General features: G+C 33.2%; 1 protein-coding gene across 5 annotated transcripts in view; it reads right to left on the bottom strand.

Annotated features, from left to right (window-relative positions):
• Positions 1-16,021, bottom strand: part of LOC143223218 (tyrosine-protein phosphatase 69D-like) — a 337,627-nt gene that overhangs the window by 51,399 nt on the left and 270,207 nt on the right. For all 5 annotated transcript variants that reach the window (XM_076450864.1, XM_076450865.1, XM_076450868.1 and 2 more), the window contains 3 exons: positions 10,635-10,781; positions 10,072-10,300; positions 7,089-7,131 (listed from right to left, as the gene is read on the bottom strand). In XM_076450864.1, the coding sequence (XP_076306979.1) occupies positions 7,089-7,131; positions 10,072-10,300; positions 10,635-10,781 (419 nt within the window). The remainder of the gene's footprint in view (positions 1-7,088; positions 7,132-10,071; positions 10,301-10,634; positions 10,782-16,021) is intronic.

Below are 16,021 nucleotides of genomic sequence, written 5' to 3'. Positions count from 1 at the left end.
AATTATAAACGCATATTTTCACTCCCTAATCAAGTAGGCAAGATAAAATCCAACTGCCTCCAAAATTACGTGAATTATGTGGAACAAACTATGCTCAACCGAGGACCGGGATGGGACCACCCTACATTCTGGAGTTACAAGGATATAATGGACCCTTTTCCATCAATAATTTACTTGACCAGTTTTGATCAAAAAGAAGTCATTCTCAATCCAAACAGATAGCTGAACATCAAATTTGAATTGGTATTACAAGTAGGCTCCCATATAGGCTGGTTCCTTTCCTACCAATATCTTGGGGAAGAAAAAACATCACAGGGTCTTGGTAGGATGGCCCCCAACTTTGCCCATTTCTACAAGAGTGAAGGAAATTCATTTGAACATTCTGGAGAAATAACTACTATCCACCACATCAGTGGCTGAAAACTGACTATTGTAAAGAATTCCTGGCTCCACTAGTAGAATCTTGAGGTAATACACACTGAAAAGTCCTGAAAAACAGTGCATCAGGTGAACTAAGTTCCCTAAATTTTTAAAAGCACGCCACCTCTGATTTATTGAATCCAATGATCAGCAAGGACAGACATAATCCCATCATGTTTTACTCATGATAGTCCATGAGTGGTAGTCCAGCTTAGTACAGTAATACCATTCAGTCAACCTGTAGTTAGTTTTATAGAATTCCTCATTTCTATATAGTCAGTTGTAACCTAAATAATGTCTGAACGTACTTACCAATCTGCAAATTCTCAACCTGACCAGCTTATGTGGAATTGATTTCACAGAAGCACAACAGCCAAGGCAACACTTGCCACAGTGTAAGATTCTGTGAAAAAGAGGAAAAGGCCCTGAAAAGTTAAAAAAAAAAAAAATTTGCTGAGAATATATTCACCCCTCTTTATGATGTTGCAGATGTGGTTAAGGTAGCTACAAGGCTAGTTCAAAACCACCAGAGGAAGATATTGCCAGATCATGCAAATAATGCGAAATAAAATTATTGGAAGAGTCCACATACCAGCTTTAATGATGCCCCCCAGTAAATGATTCAAGTGGGTTACAAATGACACAGAAATATGCTGAATCTGATGAAATGTGACTTACAAGTCTCCTTGCCTTCAAAGAGAGCCTAGAAGAAATAATATGGATCAGTTTTCATACCACTTCATTGAAGTAACTGAGGATAATGAATAAAAAGTTTCTATCTTCTCATAAGACATTAGTGTTAGGAACATAATACTTCAGAGGTCTATCTCGACATAAAAAATGATTGAGACCTGATCAGTTATAGAGATGAAAAATAGCAGTCAGAAGAATAGTACAAATGTTTCATCCCCTTTCCTGACTGCTATTGTCTCATGTAAGAAGGACATGTCTGAGTACAGAAGTAAGTAACTAGAATGATAGTGTCTTCTCTATATGCAGCACAAACAATTCCAACAAGCAATATCTATAGCCCAGCAATAACAAAAATAATCTTTAAGGGACAGGTGATACATGGTATATGAGATTAAGGGCATGCTTGAAGGTCCTGAAGTTGAGCTAGCTAGTATTGTGCTACCAACAAAACACAACAAAGGGTTGACTGAACCATAGCTAGAATTCTGGATAACAGAAAACTGGTGGAAAGGCACAGAAGTGCATTCAGTCTGAACTTTACCAGATTGCACTTCTGTGCCTTTCCACCAGTTTTCTGTTATCCATAATTCTAGTTATGGTTTAGTCAACCCTTTGTTGTGTTCTGTTGGTAGCACAATATTAGCCAGCTCAACTTCAGGACAGGTGGAAAGGCACAGAAGTGCAATCTGGTAAGTCCAGACTGAATGCATCTATCAGATGGGGTAATGAAGACCAAAATGCTGCTAGTAGAGTGTACCAAGGCATCAACCTTTGTGTCCCAAACCAAGAGTAAACCCAATGAAAAACATCACAATGTAGTATCCATTCGAGTAAAAAAAAACAACTGACATGCTATCAAATTTACCATCCCCAAAACATGGCAAGCTAGAGGAAAGGGAGTCTAATGAAGAAGATCCAATGTTCAAAAACAAAGAGATACAGACCAAGTGTCTCCATGAAGAGAAATGGAAGACATTACCCTGTAACTGTCAGACCGAAGCATGACAAGTTTCCTCCTCAATAATTACAGACATTGTAACATAACCCTTTGAACAGCCAGAAAATATCCAGGCAAGTCAAAACCAATGATGGTTGATCAGAAGCAAGAGTCTACTAAAGGTAACAGGAGGTTAAAAGACAGAAGGAAGACGAGATGCTGTGCTTGTTACAAAATGGGATACATTGAAGGGAATGCAAGAAACAGCAGAAATCTCAACATAAAGCAGCTGGAGCTATTTACAGAAGATAGTGCTGGTACAAAACAAGAGTATGACTGGCACCATGGATGTTGCTGCCAGAGGAAATAAAATCAAGACAACTCAGATTTACTACATGAAGGAAGTGCCATTGTCACGATTAATCAGTGCAGGACTATTGGTTGGTTCAAATTAGTAAATGGATCAACAGTGCCAATAGTGATTGTAGCATGTTACAAATAACAAATGATGCCAACAAATCATAATGCCAATATGTGAAAGCCATTTTGAAGACAAGAAACTGAAGATACTGTGTACAGTAGTGCAGCAGTGAGAACCAGTTTAGTATCCAATGATCAGATGACAGGCAAGGCATGCCTGTGTATGTTGAATGATGGGATAGTGAGAAAGCTTCCCATGGCATAAATAAACGTGAATACTCTGGATACTCCATGTTATGTAGGCAACCTTGACTCCATGTGTATCAAGGAAACAAAATATGGCTTGGTGATAGGAAACATATCAGGTAGTAGTCGTAAAAAAATAAACTGTGCAGTGTCTATGATACATGTATGATATACATTGTGTAAAGAAGTTTAGTACATATGTTCAACTTGTTTTGAATATATTATTTTACAACAGTGTGCATGCTGTTTGTTTACAGTCACATTTTATTGCCAACAAAACACAGGTATCTATAGAAAAAGAATTATTAGCCTAACTCAACTCACCTATATAGAAATATACTTACTACTAAACAAACAAGTAAGCTTTTGACACACAGACTTCATTCTTGAAAGCTATATTTCCAGAAAATAATCTATTCTGTGACAGTCTAAATATTTATTCACCTGATAGTGGTTAGCTAAAGCATGTTTTTCCAACAAAAGTGGTAGACAGAGCATTGTTAACCCTTCATGTATCTGAGCAGCAAACCTCCCTGCAGAAACTACATTACCAGAGGATGGAGAAAGAACTAAGTATTCATCTTCCGATCTTTACAACATCAGGAAAGATGAAGATTAAACAAAAACTAGGGAAAAACCCAGAACATCACATACTTGATTGACCAACTGAAGAAAAGGCCCAGAGATGGCTGATCCAAACTGGCCTTATATTATAAGAAGCTGATCTAGTAAAGAAAAGCACAGGAAAAAACAAATCTAAATTCTCTCCTCTGATTCCCTTTAACTCTTTCACCCCTGGAGGTTAAAGTGCATGTCACAACATTTTGGAGAATATTTTTAAAATTTTTATTAAATAATATTTTTACAACTTATGCCAAAGAGATTTGCATCAAAATAGTTTATAATGTAAATTTTAAAATTATATATATTTCAATTTTTTAATTTAAAGGAAATATAAATAAAAAATGTTAACTATCGGTTTTTGTGTGTCACATAACACCTCCAGTTGTCTTATTGCTCAGTTTCTATTTTATGATGCTCACCATACAAAATGTACAAGTATCTTATGAATTAGAAACTCAAATTTGAGATATAAACAAGCCAAATATAAAATAAGAACTTCCCATCTCTATGATTTGCTGAGATATCAACATTTAGCAAATCTACCAGAGTAGCTTCACCCTTCAATCATTGGGAAGTTCTTAACTAGTACTAACTACTACTAAGTAGCTCAAGTTTATAACCAATAGAAAGAAAATTTTCCTCTACATATTTCTGACAGTTGTTTATAAGTGACTTGAAGGCAAAAGAAAGAAATTTGCTGAAACTGTAGATGTGTAATCAATAAGTCTGAATAAGAAGGTTTTTTTTCAATCCACATATACATTACTTACAGACCCTACTAAATTACAGGAATTTTGAGGATACTAATACTGTAATTTGATATTTTTCATTTTTCAAAATTTAATGTTTGAGACCTACAAAATATATTATTTCTATATACCCCACCCACAAGGCTAGGCAGGGCTTAGTGATAGTATGTATGCATGAGTGCAGAATTTTGTAACATGGGTACAAACTCAAAATCAATGTTTTTCAACGTATTTCTCATTTACTTTCTATGTTTTAAGAAATATAACTAAAATTTAAACATTAATGAATAAATAGTACTATGTATACACATGTAATGTACGGTAGCCGAAATAGTATACTTTTGTAGGCAAATACATAACTACGCCGACTGCATTTGTGTTATTCTAATTGTCTAAACTTAGATAAATCTGAAACTACATTATACCACATTGAAAACTTAACAACTTTAAAACAAAACTGTAGTAAATTTTATAAGTATGTGTACAAATAACACCATACATATACACATGTTGCAAGATTTGACAGACATCAAATAGGTGAGCACTAGCACTGAAACACCTGTGATGTAAATGAATTGACAAGGCTCTGAACGTGTAATGTTTACTGGACCAGTCCAACTTTGTATCATACAATAAATGTTTACACACATTCTAACTGCAATTTTATTACCCTTGGATATTTCTTTTGTAAATGTTGTAGGAAACACAACGATATTGTGTTCTTGGAGCAAGAACATGTATGAAAGATTTTTCTCTTTTGCATGCGAGTTCTTGCTCTCTAGAGTGTCATTTTACGGCGTGCTGCACAAAGACGGGCTCAGATGGTCAGTGATTTGAACTTTATTTACAGGGGGTTTAACTTTAGATGTTGAAAGTAAAATACATACAGAAAATTTATGGGATATGTTTTATGGTTGAAACTCTCAGAGTATGCACATTGAAACATTAATAAAGAAAAAAGGATACAGCTGCTCATTTTATTTCAGATTTTACAATTTTTCTTTTTGTTATATTTGATGAGTTGTCTACAGGCTGAAGAACCAAGTAAGAAACATAAGAGAAAAAATAAATTTTACTGAAAAAGTTATATTTTCATTTAAGAGGTTCTAAAGGTTATACAAGTGAAATATGAGATTTTTGAGACAAAGAAAAATACTTTAATCTCAAAATGAAAATCACTTTGCTATTGTACGAGTTAACAAAGAATCAACAATTTCATGAACAAATATTAATAAAAAATACTTCATTAAAAAATCTGACTGAGTGCAAAAGCCTTGTAATTGTGTACTAAAAATCTATCAAATTTTGTGAAAATACAATTAATATATTAGAAGTTAGTAGTATGTGAACTGTAATAAGTGTAAATGGTTACGAGTCAGGTCAGATGGACGTAGGCAGTGCCTGTATATTTAAGAAACACCATCAAACTGAATATATATCTTCAACTCAGTATGAATAAGGTCAAGGATAGTCTCAGTTGAGTGACTCTCCCCCTCCTTGACTGCTGAGTGGCAATAAATATCAGAAGTGGGATAGGACAGACTTCAAACAATAATTCAGGTATTCATATGGTATATCACCTTGTCAAACAAATCATTTTATTTTACAAAAATCAACTAGGTCAGTGGTTCTTAACCTTTTTAATCATCTTACCCCTTGAGACTCTCCAGGGTATTACCGTGATCCCTATAATAATTTTTGTAATGGTGAACTATGCGTAAAGGTAGAATAAAACAAAACTATATAATTTTTGTAATGGTAAACTTTGCATAAAGGTAGAATAAAACAAAACTATATAAAGATCCTAATTTATTGAAAATGTTACAAATAAATGACCTTGAGAAATGCTATAAGTGCTAAACAAATGCAAAACCCATGGAATTACTGAATATCGTACAAAACCTACATATTCACTCAGTGTGAGGGTTATATATATATATAATGAGAAAATATACTAAATACGATGGAAACTTTGATATTTAAGTTTTAAGTTCAATGTATTAATATTATATAGTTAAAACATTTAAGCAATTCAAAACGTTGTAATATACGAAAATGTTTACTCAAAATTAGACAGGTATTTGTGCAACAAGAATCTTGATGCGGTTCAACTGCCGCATTTTAGCGTGCTTCTCATTGGTGGGCAGTTGCAGGCACTTGCCACAAAAACGGAAAACTGCTCTGTGATTTCCCCAATTATTCCTAAGCCTTCCGTGACCCCCGAGAAACTTCAAACAACCCCCAGGTTAAGAACCACTGAACTAGGTAGCATGAAGAACACTCAAAGTATCTTCATTAGTTCTAGTACAGAGAAACACACTCTTGAATACTGTGTTGAGAAAAAGGGATAACATTATCTGAATGGGATGCTTATATGCAGTGACAGGATAGAGGGTGCCTTGATTTTGGTGAAGAGTGTCACAAGACAGATATTGCCCAGAGCAGTTAAGTGGGGAATAAAAAAAAATAGAGAAAGTGAGAAAAATATCAGAACAATGTTTAGGTGGGCAAAGGAAGGAATCCCTAGCAGTTGAGTAATAGCTATAGTATGGAAAGATGTAAGTATGTTTTGGAACCACCATAAACTAAACAAGTTTTCAGAAAATGTTCTTAAAATGGTTTGTATTCATTCCATCACCTAAATCTGATTCAATTGGTAGTCTAGGTTTTTTATTATATATAACAGTATTTCTAAATAGTAGAACCCCCCAAAAAAATAAAGTATAAATGTTAGGCAAATCAGAATCTATATTATTGACAATTTATCAGTGAAAAACACGAATATTGTCATGATCATGAATGAACTATATTCTAAAATTAAACTTTTGTTTAACAAGCATTGTTTTAGTGTAAATTAGCAAGAACATTAAATATTAATTCTGTTTTATAAGCACAATTTAGTTGAGAGTTATTCACATGCTTCTATGAAAGCATCTAGGTTCTGTCTTAGATAATACAGATATTAAATGTTGAATTATAAGAAGTCTGCTAAAACATACCAGTCTCTATTAAGCTAAAGTAAGGACTTTGTTTCGACAGCACCTAAAGAACAAAAAACAAAACACAGTATTATTTATACAGTTTTGTATGAACTGAATAAAACAAAGTTTAAGAGTTAATCCTTAATTAATTAATAATATTCACAACTAATACATGAACACTCTTGTTTTATAAAATTCTAACAGCAGTAATATAAAACAGTATGTTTTAGACAAAAAACATTCTAATACACAAAAGTAAATAATAATAAGACTCAGAGCACTGAAGAGCCTGATTAACAGTTTTTTGTTTTACTTTTTCTTATTTTATGACTTTTTAAATAATCACACTGACTATTGCATTTTATCTGCTTCTAATCAGCCCTTCAATAAATTTAACTTCAGAAAAGTTTACTAAATCTTTAAGAAATTACAAGCTGCTCAACACTTAAAGACTGTGTAGTGGTGTAGTCCTGTACCCCAAGAACACCTAATACATTCATTAGAATAAAATTGTGTTACCTTTCATAAACATCTTGCTTATTTTCAATCATGATTCAAAAACTAAAAATAAATGACTGATAGCAACAATAAACAGTAATTTTAAGTAATAAAAATAACAATTATTACTGATCCATGTACATAACTTTACATAGAAAATAAATTGAAGGAAATAGCATTTTGACTTGAGGGAATTTACCATTCCAGAGCTGACTCACATTTGATCATTAATAATATCTTGTTGGTTGTAAAATAATGAAAAACGATAAAAAGGGATAAAATAAAATAATAAGTTTAAAGTTATTAATAAAAACTGAACACAGCTGCTGTTCACATTAGACTAATAATATTTCCTATACTTTAAATAAACAATAACCAGTATTGTGAAATTCTGCATAAAACTATAGATAATGTATTTACATTAAAAAAGAAAGAGCATTATGAAAATTAATCCTCTATTTTATGATACTAAGTGATTTTTATAAGTTTACTAAACATTAGCTTTATGAGTCATTAGTAGGAGCTTGGGACTTTGATTTTTCTTATTTACACTAATGATATTTTAGGGGCACAGTTAGTACAACTTGTTGATGACATCAAACTTTTGAGTATTTCCAGCTGCACTGAAGATCAATTGATAATTTAGATAAATATTTGACAAAGGCCCAACTATTTACATGATGTAAAATCATGCATTTGCATTATCCAAAATTTGAATTAACAATTTTATATGGGTGAGATACCACTCAACAGCATAAATGAATAAAACAACCTTAGCAATGTGACTGACAAGCCACTCAAGCAAATGAGACAGTACTTTCTTCTTAGTAGTAAAGCTAGCAAAACTGGAAGGTATATTTACAAATCAGAAGAGGTAATTATACAAGTTACTAGTTAGGCATAACTTAAAATACTGTGCACAGCTTGGTCTTCTTATCTAAGAAACAACAGGGATTTATTGAAGAGAATTCAGAGAACAGCTACTAGAATAATTCCAGGGGTAGAATGAGTTACAAATGACAGGCCATGATTTCTCAAAAAAGAAGGGTAAGAGATGATCTTATTAAAGTTTTACAAACATATCTAGAAAAATGACATGAAAAAGGGCTCTGATTTATTTGTGGAGTATCATAAACACAATATTATGAGAGGAAACATCCACATATCAATTACAGACCAGTAGTATAAAACTTTAAAGCCCTTACAATATTAGGGCCTGTATTTTTCCAAACACATGAAAAATTACAGTGTTTTGAGAGTTGTTTTTCCTGCAGTTTTTTGTTTATTAGTCTATATGTGTGAAATAAAAATATTTGAAATTTAAACTTAAAAATAAGAAAAAAGTTTAAGCTTTTAAAGTCTATATTCACTTTAATAGAAAAAACAACAACAATGAATATTAACTTAAGTGTATAAATTACAACAAATATGTTATGAAATTATTCATAGTTCTTTGTTTTAATCAGTGTACACTGTAAAATGATGTGTCTGTCTGACCATAACAGGCTTTGCAGAGAACATGTTCATTAGGTTCTGATAATAATTATAAACCTAAGCTGATTATAGTCTTTATAATCTCCATGTATTATTAATAATAGTAGTGGCAGAGTGAAATTTTGGTATAAGGGTTGAACACATTCACATAACGTATCTGTAAAACTGAAACTTTTTAATGATGTATTTCATATGAATTAGGAATATGGGAACCAAGACTCAAAAGACGTATCTATTTTAGTCTAAAGATTAAACTATGTTAATTGTGATATTCAATTTTAATAGATTAAATAAGTTTTGGGGCTAAAATGTCTCAAAATAATAATATTATTACTATATTAGTTTTATATATTAGCACAAAAATTGAGATACTACGTACCCCTGTTTGCAACAGAATTTAATACAACATTGTGGTTTTGTACCATAACCTTGAATGCTAAGGTGAAATGATTTAATCTTTAAATTAATTTTAAATTTAAAATTCGTGCAAAGTATTAGTTATCAAATAACGAGTACCATCAACCTGTATACTATTACTAGTACTACTTCAGTACTTGTATTAGGCTTAACAAAGTTATACAATGCTTCTATACTGTATAATGTAACACTCTTGACTTGATCGAATAATTATAAAAAAAATTATCACTTTAAATAATTATAAAAGAAATTGATGACCCAAGTATAAAAATTATATGTAAAACACTTGGGATTATCAACAAAAGTCAAAACTCTATACCAAATTACTTTTCGACGTAACTGCCACCTAGTGTTAAAACAGATACAAACTGAGAAATTCAGAATATATTTCACTAAGAATTTTTACACATGTTAAAAAGAGCTTTCAAGAAATTTAGACGAGTATAAAATCAAGTAACAAATTAATGGTAGCGTAACTTTATTTTACTACCTTTATCTGGCGAAAGTGCTTATATGCTAATTGCTAAAACTGTAATGCTAATATATGCATCACAATTACTTTATTTCTTCAATAAAATATGTAGTTATATACCGTTCCATTTGGACCAGTGATTTTCAGCTCAACGTAGCCCGTGTAATTTGTACTGGGAGCGAGTTCACCATCATAAATATTTTCTTGGTTAGCTGAAGGACCTAGCTTTTCCTTTCCCTGCAATGTTGATCTTTCAGATCGTGCTTTGGCTTTAGTGGGGTGATCCGAAAATCTATCACAGACGCTGTGACGGCCATCTCCTATGATAACTTCACTGACGAAATGCTCACTTATTACAGGAAAATATATATATATAAAAAATTACTTAACATATTGCTATGCCATAATTAAGATAGTCGTGCGAGCCTTAGTGCTCAGAGTTTATCGTAAGTTATGTCACTGATAATAACAGCTACAAAAACTCATTTATTTTAAAATGTTATATAGTCATTGGCGCATAATGTTGTTATGTTACAAAGTTTGCTATTTTTACTGTTTCTATGTTCTAAAAATACTTTAATTCTGATGAATTTAACTTGAGGAGTTCAAATTATTTGTTTTAAAGCATTTCACTTCACATATATTACAATTTTTGTCACCATTACTACAAACTTGTGACACACCTTGTAAATGCTTCAGCGATATACGCTCCGAGACCTTCCTCCTTGTGGACTTTGCTGTAAGTAGAGAGATTAATTGCACTTGGTTCTGGAGGGAGTGAAGAAAGAGATGCTCCTAGTTTCATCTTTATAAGAATAACCCTGTAGCATCTACAAGACAGAGTATAAGAACATACAACGTAACGCCATCTGTTCATTTGCTTATATGTTTTTTTTGTGTTGTTTTTTTTAAATTGATATCTACTTTGGAAGACATGCCATGTTGCTTGTATTTAGAAGTTTAATATAGAATCTTATTTTGTCTCATGGTTGTATTATACGGCTTGAAAGTTGATAATGATTAAAAAAATTAAAATTCTGAGACGGCTTGACTAGGTAATGAAAAAGCTATATTAGAAATGCACGATATTTCGAGAAGATTTTGTCAACCTCAAGTACATTTATAATGAAGTTTTTCATTACCCAGTCTTCTTACAACTTTTAAGGTTTGACAGTCTTCTAAAGCAAAGCTGAATGATAGATTGACGCAGAATTAAATGTGCATTAATATCCCGAACATATATACAAATAGAAATGTTTAATTGTTTGTTTTTTGAATTTCGCACAAAGCTACTCGAGGGCTATCTGTGCTAGCCGTCCCTAATTTAGCAAAGTAAGACTAGAGGGAAGGCAGCTAGTCATCACCATCCACCGCCAACTCTTGGGCTACTCTTTTACCAACGAATAGTGGGATTGACCGTCACATTATAACGCCCCCACGGCTGGGAGAGCGAGCATGCTTGGTGTGTCCGGGATTCAAACCCGCGACCCTCGGATTACGAGTCGAACGCCTTAACACGCTTGGCCATGCCGGGCCAAGAAATGTTTAAATTAATACAAATTAATGCACCGTATTGACAAGTTTCCAGACACACTGTGCAAAAATGAAACTATATGCTCAACATACGCCTGTCACAATAAGTTAAATGAGATGAAAACAAATTACAGACAAAATATTCAAATATTATTAAAAAATATGCTACGATGAATAGGATAAATTAAGAACATGAAGGTAGTTTTAACATTACAACGCATTTTTTTTCTGTACCGATGCTATAGATTGTACATCTACAGTAAACGCACGTTAAAGAGAACACTGAAAACAAACGCGATCAACATTTCCCCTCCTCAAACAATTGCGATTACAAAAACAACAAAAATTATAAGTTTTATCAAAATAATATAAAATCATATAATAATGTTTTTTTCAGCACGTAATTTTAGGCCTTTTAAGTATCTTGATCACACCATATTATAATGGAACTCTCACTTACATGATACTATAAAAACCTTTTATTGCGTGATGTGCAACTTCCAACTTCGCGAAATTTTTATCTTGTGTGCATGTAAATTTGCAACAGGGGTCACGATTTTTTGGTCTCGCTTTCGTTTCCCGTCACTATTTTTCTCCATTCTCAGGGTGGAGATATAACGTCATGCAATACGTTACATGCGAATATAATGCACTGGCGCCATCTATATAAATATAATAGGACTGTCTGTTCTATGTCCATACAAATACTTCGCAAGGTATGGATTAATCTTCACCAAAATGGGTGTGGAAGTTCATCAGGCCCATGGGGAAATACGCGCAATCTTTCAGTTTTGCATTTTACGGTGTTTATGAGTGTTTTTGCAGTTTTTACCGTTACTTCGACCCTATTGATTGTTCTTCACAAAATTTGGCAGAAATGTTTGTTGGGTCCATGAGGAGATACATGCAATCTTACAGTTTCACATTTTGTGTTTTGCTGATTTTATAGGCGTTTTGGTTTTTATATGAAGTTATATACTGCTGGCCAATTGGTGAAATTGGGCGTAGTGAAACTGCTGTTGCAAATTTCTTAAAAGACCCTGAGGGATACGGAACGAGAATTTCAAATGGTAGGCCAAACAAAATTTTGCCGGCGTTGAGCAGGAGGATTCGATGGGTTGTCCGGCAAAACACACCAGTCGATCGTCGAACCAGATTAAGACCCTTACGGACGCAGAATTCAGCTCAAGAACAATAAGACGACAAGAAAAAGTCTTTAAAAACTGTAAACGTCTTCAAAGGCCACGCCTTCTTCCAGACCACGAAACAGCTCGGGTAAACTTTGCTGAGAAGCAACAAACATGGGACGCAGAAGAGTAGAAGAAGGTTTTGTTCTCTGATGAGAAAAGATTTAACCTGGCTGGTCTGGATGGCTTCCAACGTTACTGGCACGATAAGGATATCCCATTGGAGACATTTTCTACACGACACAGTCGAGGAGGCTCCATCGTGATCTGGGGTGCTTTCTCCTTCCATGAAACAAAGGAGCTTTAGGTTATACAGGGGCGTCAAACATAAGCTAACTACATTGGCATGTTGGAGAGAGCATCCTTATTTACTAAAGGCCCTTGCTTGTGTGGAAATGACTGGATCTTTCAGCAGGACAACGCTGCAATCCACAATGCCCGCAGGACAAAGGACTTTTTCATGGCGAATAACGTGATTCTTTTGGACCATCCAGCGTGTTTGCCCGAACTGAATCCCATTAAAAATGTTTGGGAGTGGATGGCAAGGGACGTCTATAGAAATATACGTCAATTCCAAACAGTGCACGATCTTCGTGAAACCATCTTCACCACTTGGAATAACATTCCAGCCAGCTTTATCGACCATTATATCGACCATGCCAAAGTGAATGTTTAAAGTTATTCGCAATGACGGCGCTGCAACTCACTACTGAAACCTCTTGTTGGGCATTTCCTACCCTGTTTAGGACTTCTTTTTGGTATGGTCTTAAACTTTTTACCAGCTAGTATTTAGGCTAATTTTATAGTTTTCACATTTTCCCTATTAAATGCTAAAAAGTTTATATTTTTATTTTTCCCTTTTCTTATTTTCATCTCTCGAAGTTCTACTTAAATAAGTGGTTGAGTCTAACAACGCAAAATGCATATTTTTTAATTATGTTCATTGGCCTAAAGAATTTGGCCAGCAATGTATATAAAGGAAACAACTTTTCGTGTCTTAAGATAACCTTTCATTAATTATTAATTTATATAACTTCTGTACAGGGTACGGGTACCCCATCTGGTATTTGTTAATTGTTAAGGAGTGTAAATTTTACAATAGCAAATAAAAACGAAATGTTTCTAATGATGTTCTGTAGTCGATTGATGGAGAGCAAGACTATAGAGGTTATGGAAGATTTATTCCAATTAAGCATAATAAAGTTATTTAAAGATGAAATCACCAGCAACAATGAAAAACAATTACTTTGTAGCACAATTATGAAGCTAAATACATGGAATAAACCAAATAATAACACGATAACAACTGAATTTTCTATAATATATACAAAGAGTTCTTCTACGAGATACTTGGGATTTACTTTTTACCAGGTACTTAAGTATTATGAAATAGATCAACAATATTCCTGGAAATGTAAAATTTGTGAACTATACTTGACGCTTAAGGATAGTGGGATAACTTACTAATAGATTAAACTAGTAAAAAAATTACTACCAAAATTCAAAATTAAGAAAAATATTACAATAATAACCACTTAGGGAAAGTAAAGCTTTAATAAAACTTAAAGCGAAACCATTGATCCCGGGCACAATTGGTTACGCCTTTCCCTTTTGAAAATCCTGTACTCTCCAGTAGTCCCTTATGGGAAAGGAAAATACATTAAAGTCTACATGTAACGATTGCAATTTGTAATATTGTGGTTACTCTAACAAGAATCATCGTATTATTTTCATACTTTGAAACAGAGGAAACATGTAAAAATGTTATGCCAAATTTGCAACTTGAGTTGAGAGAAGAAGACACGTTAGAAGACTAGTCCATACTCGTACAGTTTGCTAAAAAACATGTCAGTTTATATACTAGGTTTACTAACATAATCACACAAAAGAGCTAAATTTATCAAAAAATGAAATGGATGTTTTTTAGAGAATAACTGGAGGCGTTTATTGTAATGATCCCAGAAGTTGAAACATTGAGACAAAATGGTTTGATGAAAACTATTAATTTGCTACTTCTCAATGTGGCTTGAAATACTTAGTATAAAATATTTTGTTAGAAAAAGAAAATAGCCCAAAGATCTGAGCAAAAGAAACTAAAAGATCTGGACAAATTAGGACTCGGAAGACGCTGTTCATAGTTGGCTCTGACTGTGACGATTTATCAATGCCTCATGATCACTAGCAGAAATCCTCTCTTCTCTCATTAACTTTCTGATTTTTTTTGGACAAGTTGCAAAACTATAAAGGTGTAATAGTTGAAAGCATACAATGTTCTAGAAACTTGACAATTTAATAGCAAGGAAGTGCTACGAGGTAATCATCTCTAGTGAAACAATAGTGTGTCTTCAGGCTTACAATACTGGATACCAGGTTTCTACACCTTTGGTGGGCAGAGCACAGATATCCCATTGTGTAGCTTTGTGCTTAACTTCAAACAAATTAAATAAAGTTATGATGTAACATCCAGTATTAATATTTTCGTTCTGGATTCACTTACTGATTAAGTATTTTATTACAAATTGCAGCTTTTTAATGTTACGTCATTACGTATATAGACCTAACCTGCACTTGAGAATGATTCTACCAGTGGTTGAAACGTCATACCTGTTCTAAAAATAATCTTCCTTACTGTAAAATCCCGTAACTTCTAATAAGATAATGTAATATTTTTATTTTGTTCAATTTCTCTTCTATAAATTTTAAAGCATACTGTACTATTTTGTAGCATAAATATTTATTGACATCAATTTGTAATGAAGCTATTCATGTTTGATTTAAAGACCAAATATTGGATTTAGGATTCTTCTGAAACGAAATAATAATAAGCAGAATGAAAGTGATGTAGTATGTGTGTGTGAGTGTTATTTTTATAGCAAAGCCACATCGAGCTATCTGTTGTGTCAACCGAGAGAAATCGAACCCCTAATTTTAGCATTGTAAATCCGTAGATTTACCGCTGTCTCACAATGGGACAAAAAAGCACAGAAAATGTTATAACATATGTTATTTTATATGAAGAGGTAATTCTTAATGTGGTATATTTGTACATATATATACACATAACAGAGAGCCATTAAGAAGTCAACGTAGTTTTTAATGAACAAAATTTAACTTATGTTTTCATTGTAACTTTCAAATATTGTTTAGTTAACGTTTTAATCAAGTATAAAAAGTTATTCACTAATTTTGAATCAAGAAACAAATGGGAAGACAGCCACTGCCAGCACCCACCGTCAACTTTTGCACTTTTCCAGTAGGAAAGTGGGTTTTACATTAACCCTTATAACACATATACAGCTCCAAAGTGCCAGTAGTAATCTTGCAGCAACGGCAGCCATCCTTCGATTTAT

This window comes from Tachypleus tridentatus, chromosome 8 (genome assembly GCF_004210375.1).
Source record: "Tachypleus tridentatus isolate NWPU-2018 chromosome 8, ASM421037v1, whole genome shotgun sequence".
Classification (NCBI taxonomy): domain Eukaryota; kingdom Metazoa; phylum Arthropoda; class Merostomata; order Xiphosura; family Limulidae; genus Tachypleus; species Tachypleus tridentatus.
The sequence above is the reverse complement of the archived record's forward strand: the minus strand, read 5'-3'. Positions and strand labels throughout refer to the sequence as shown.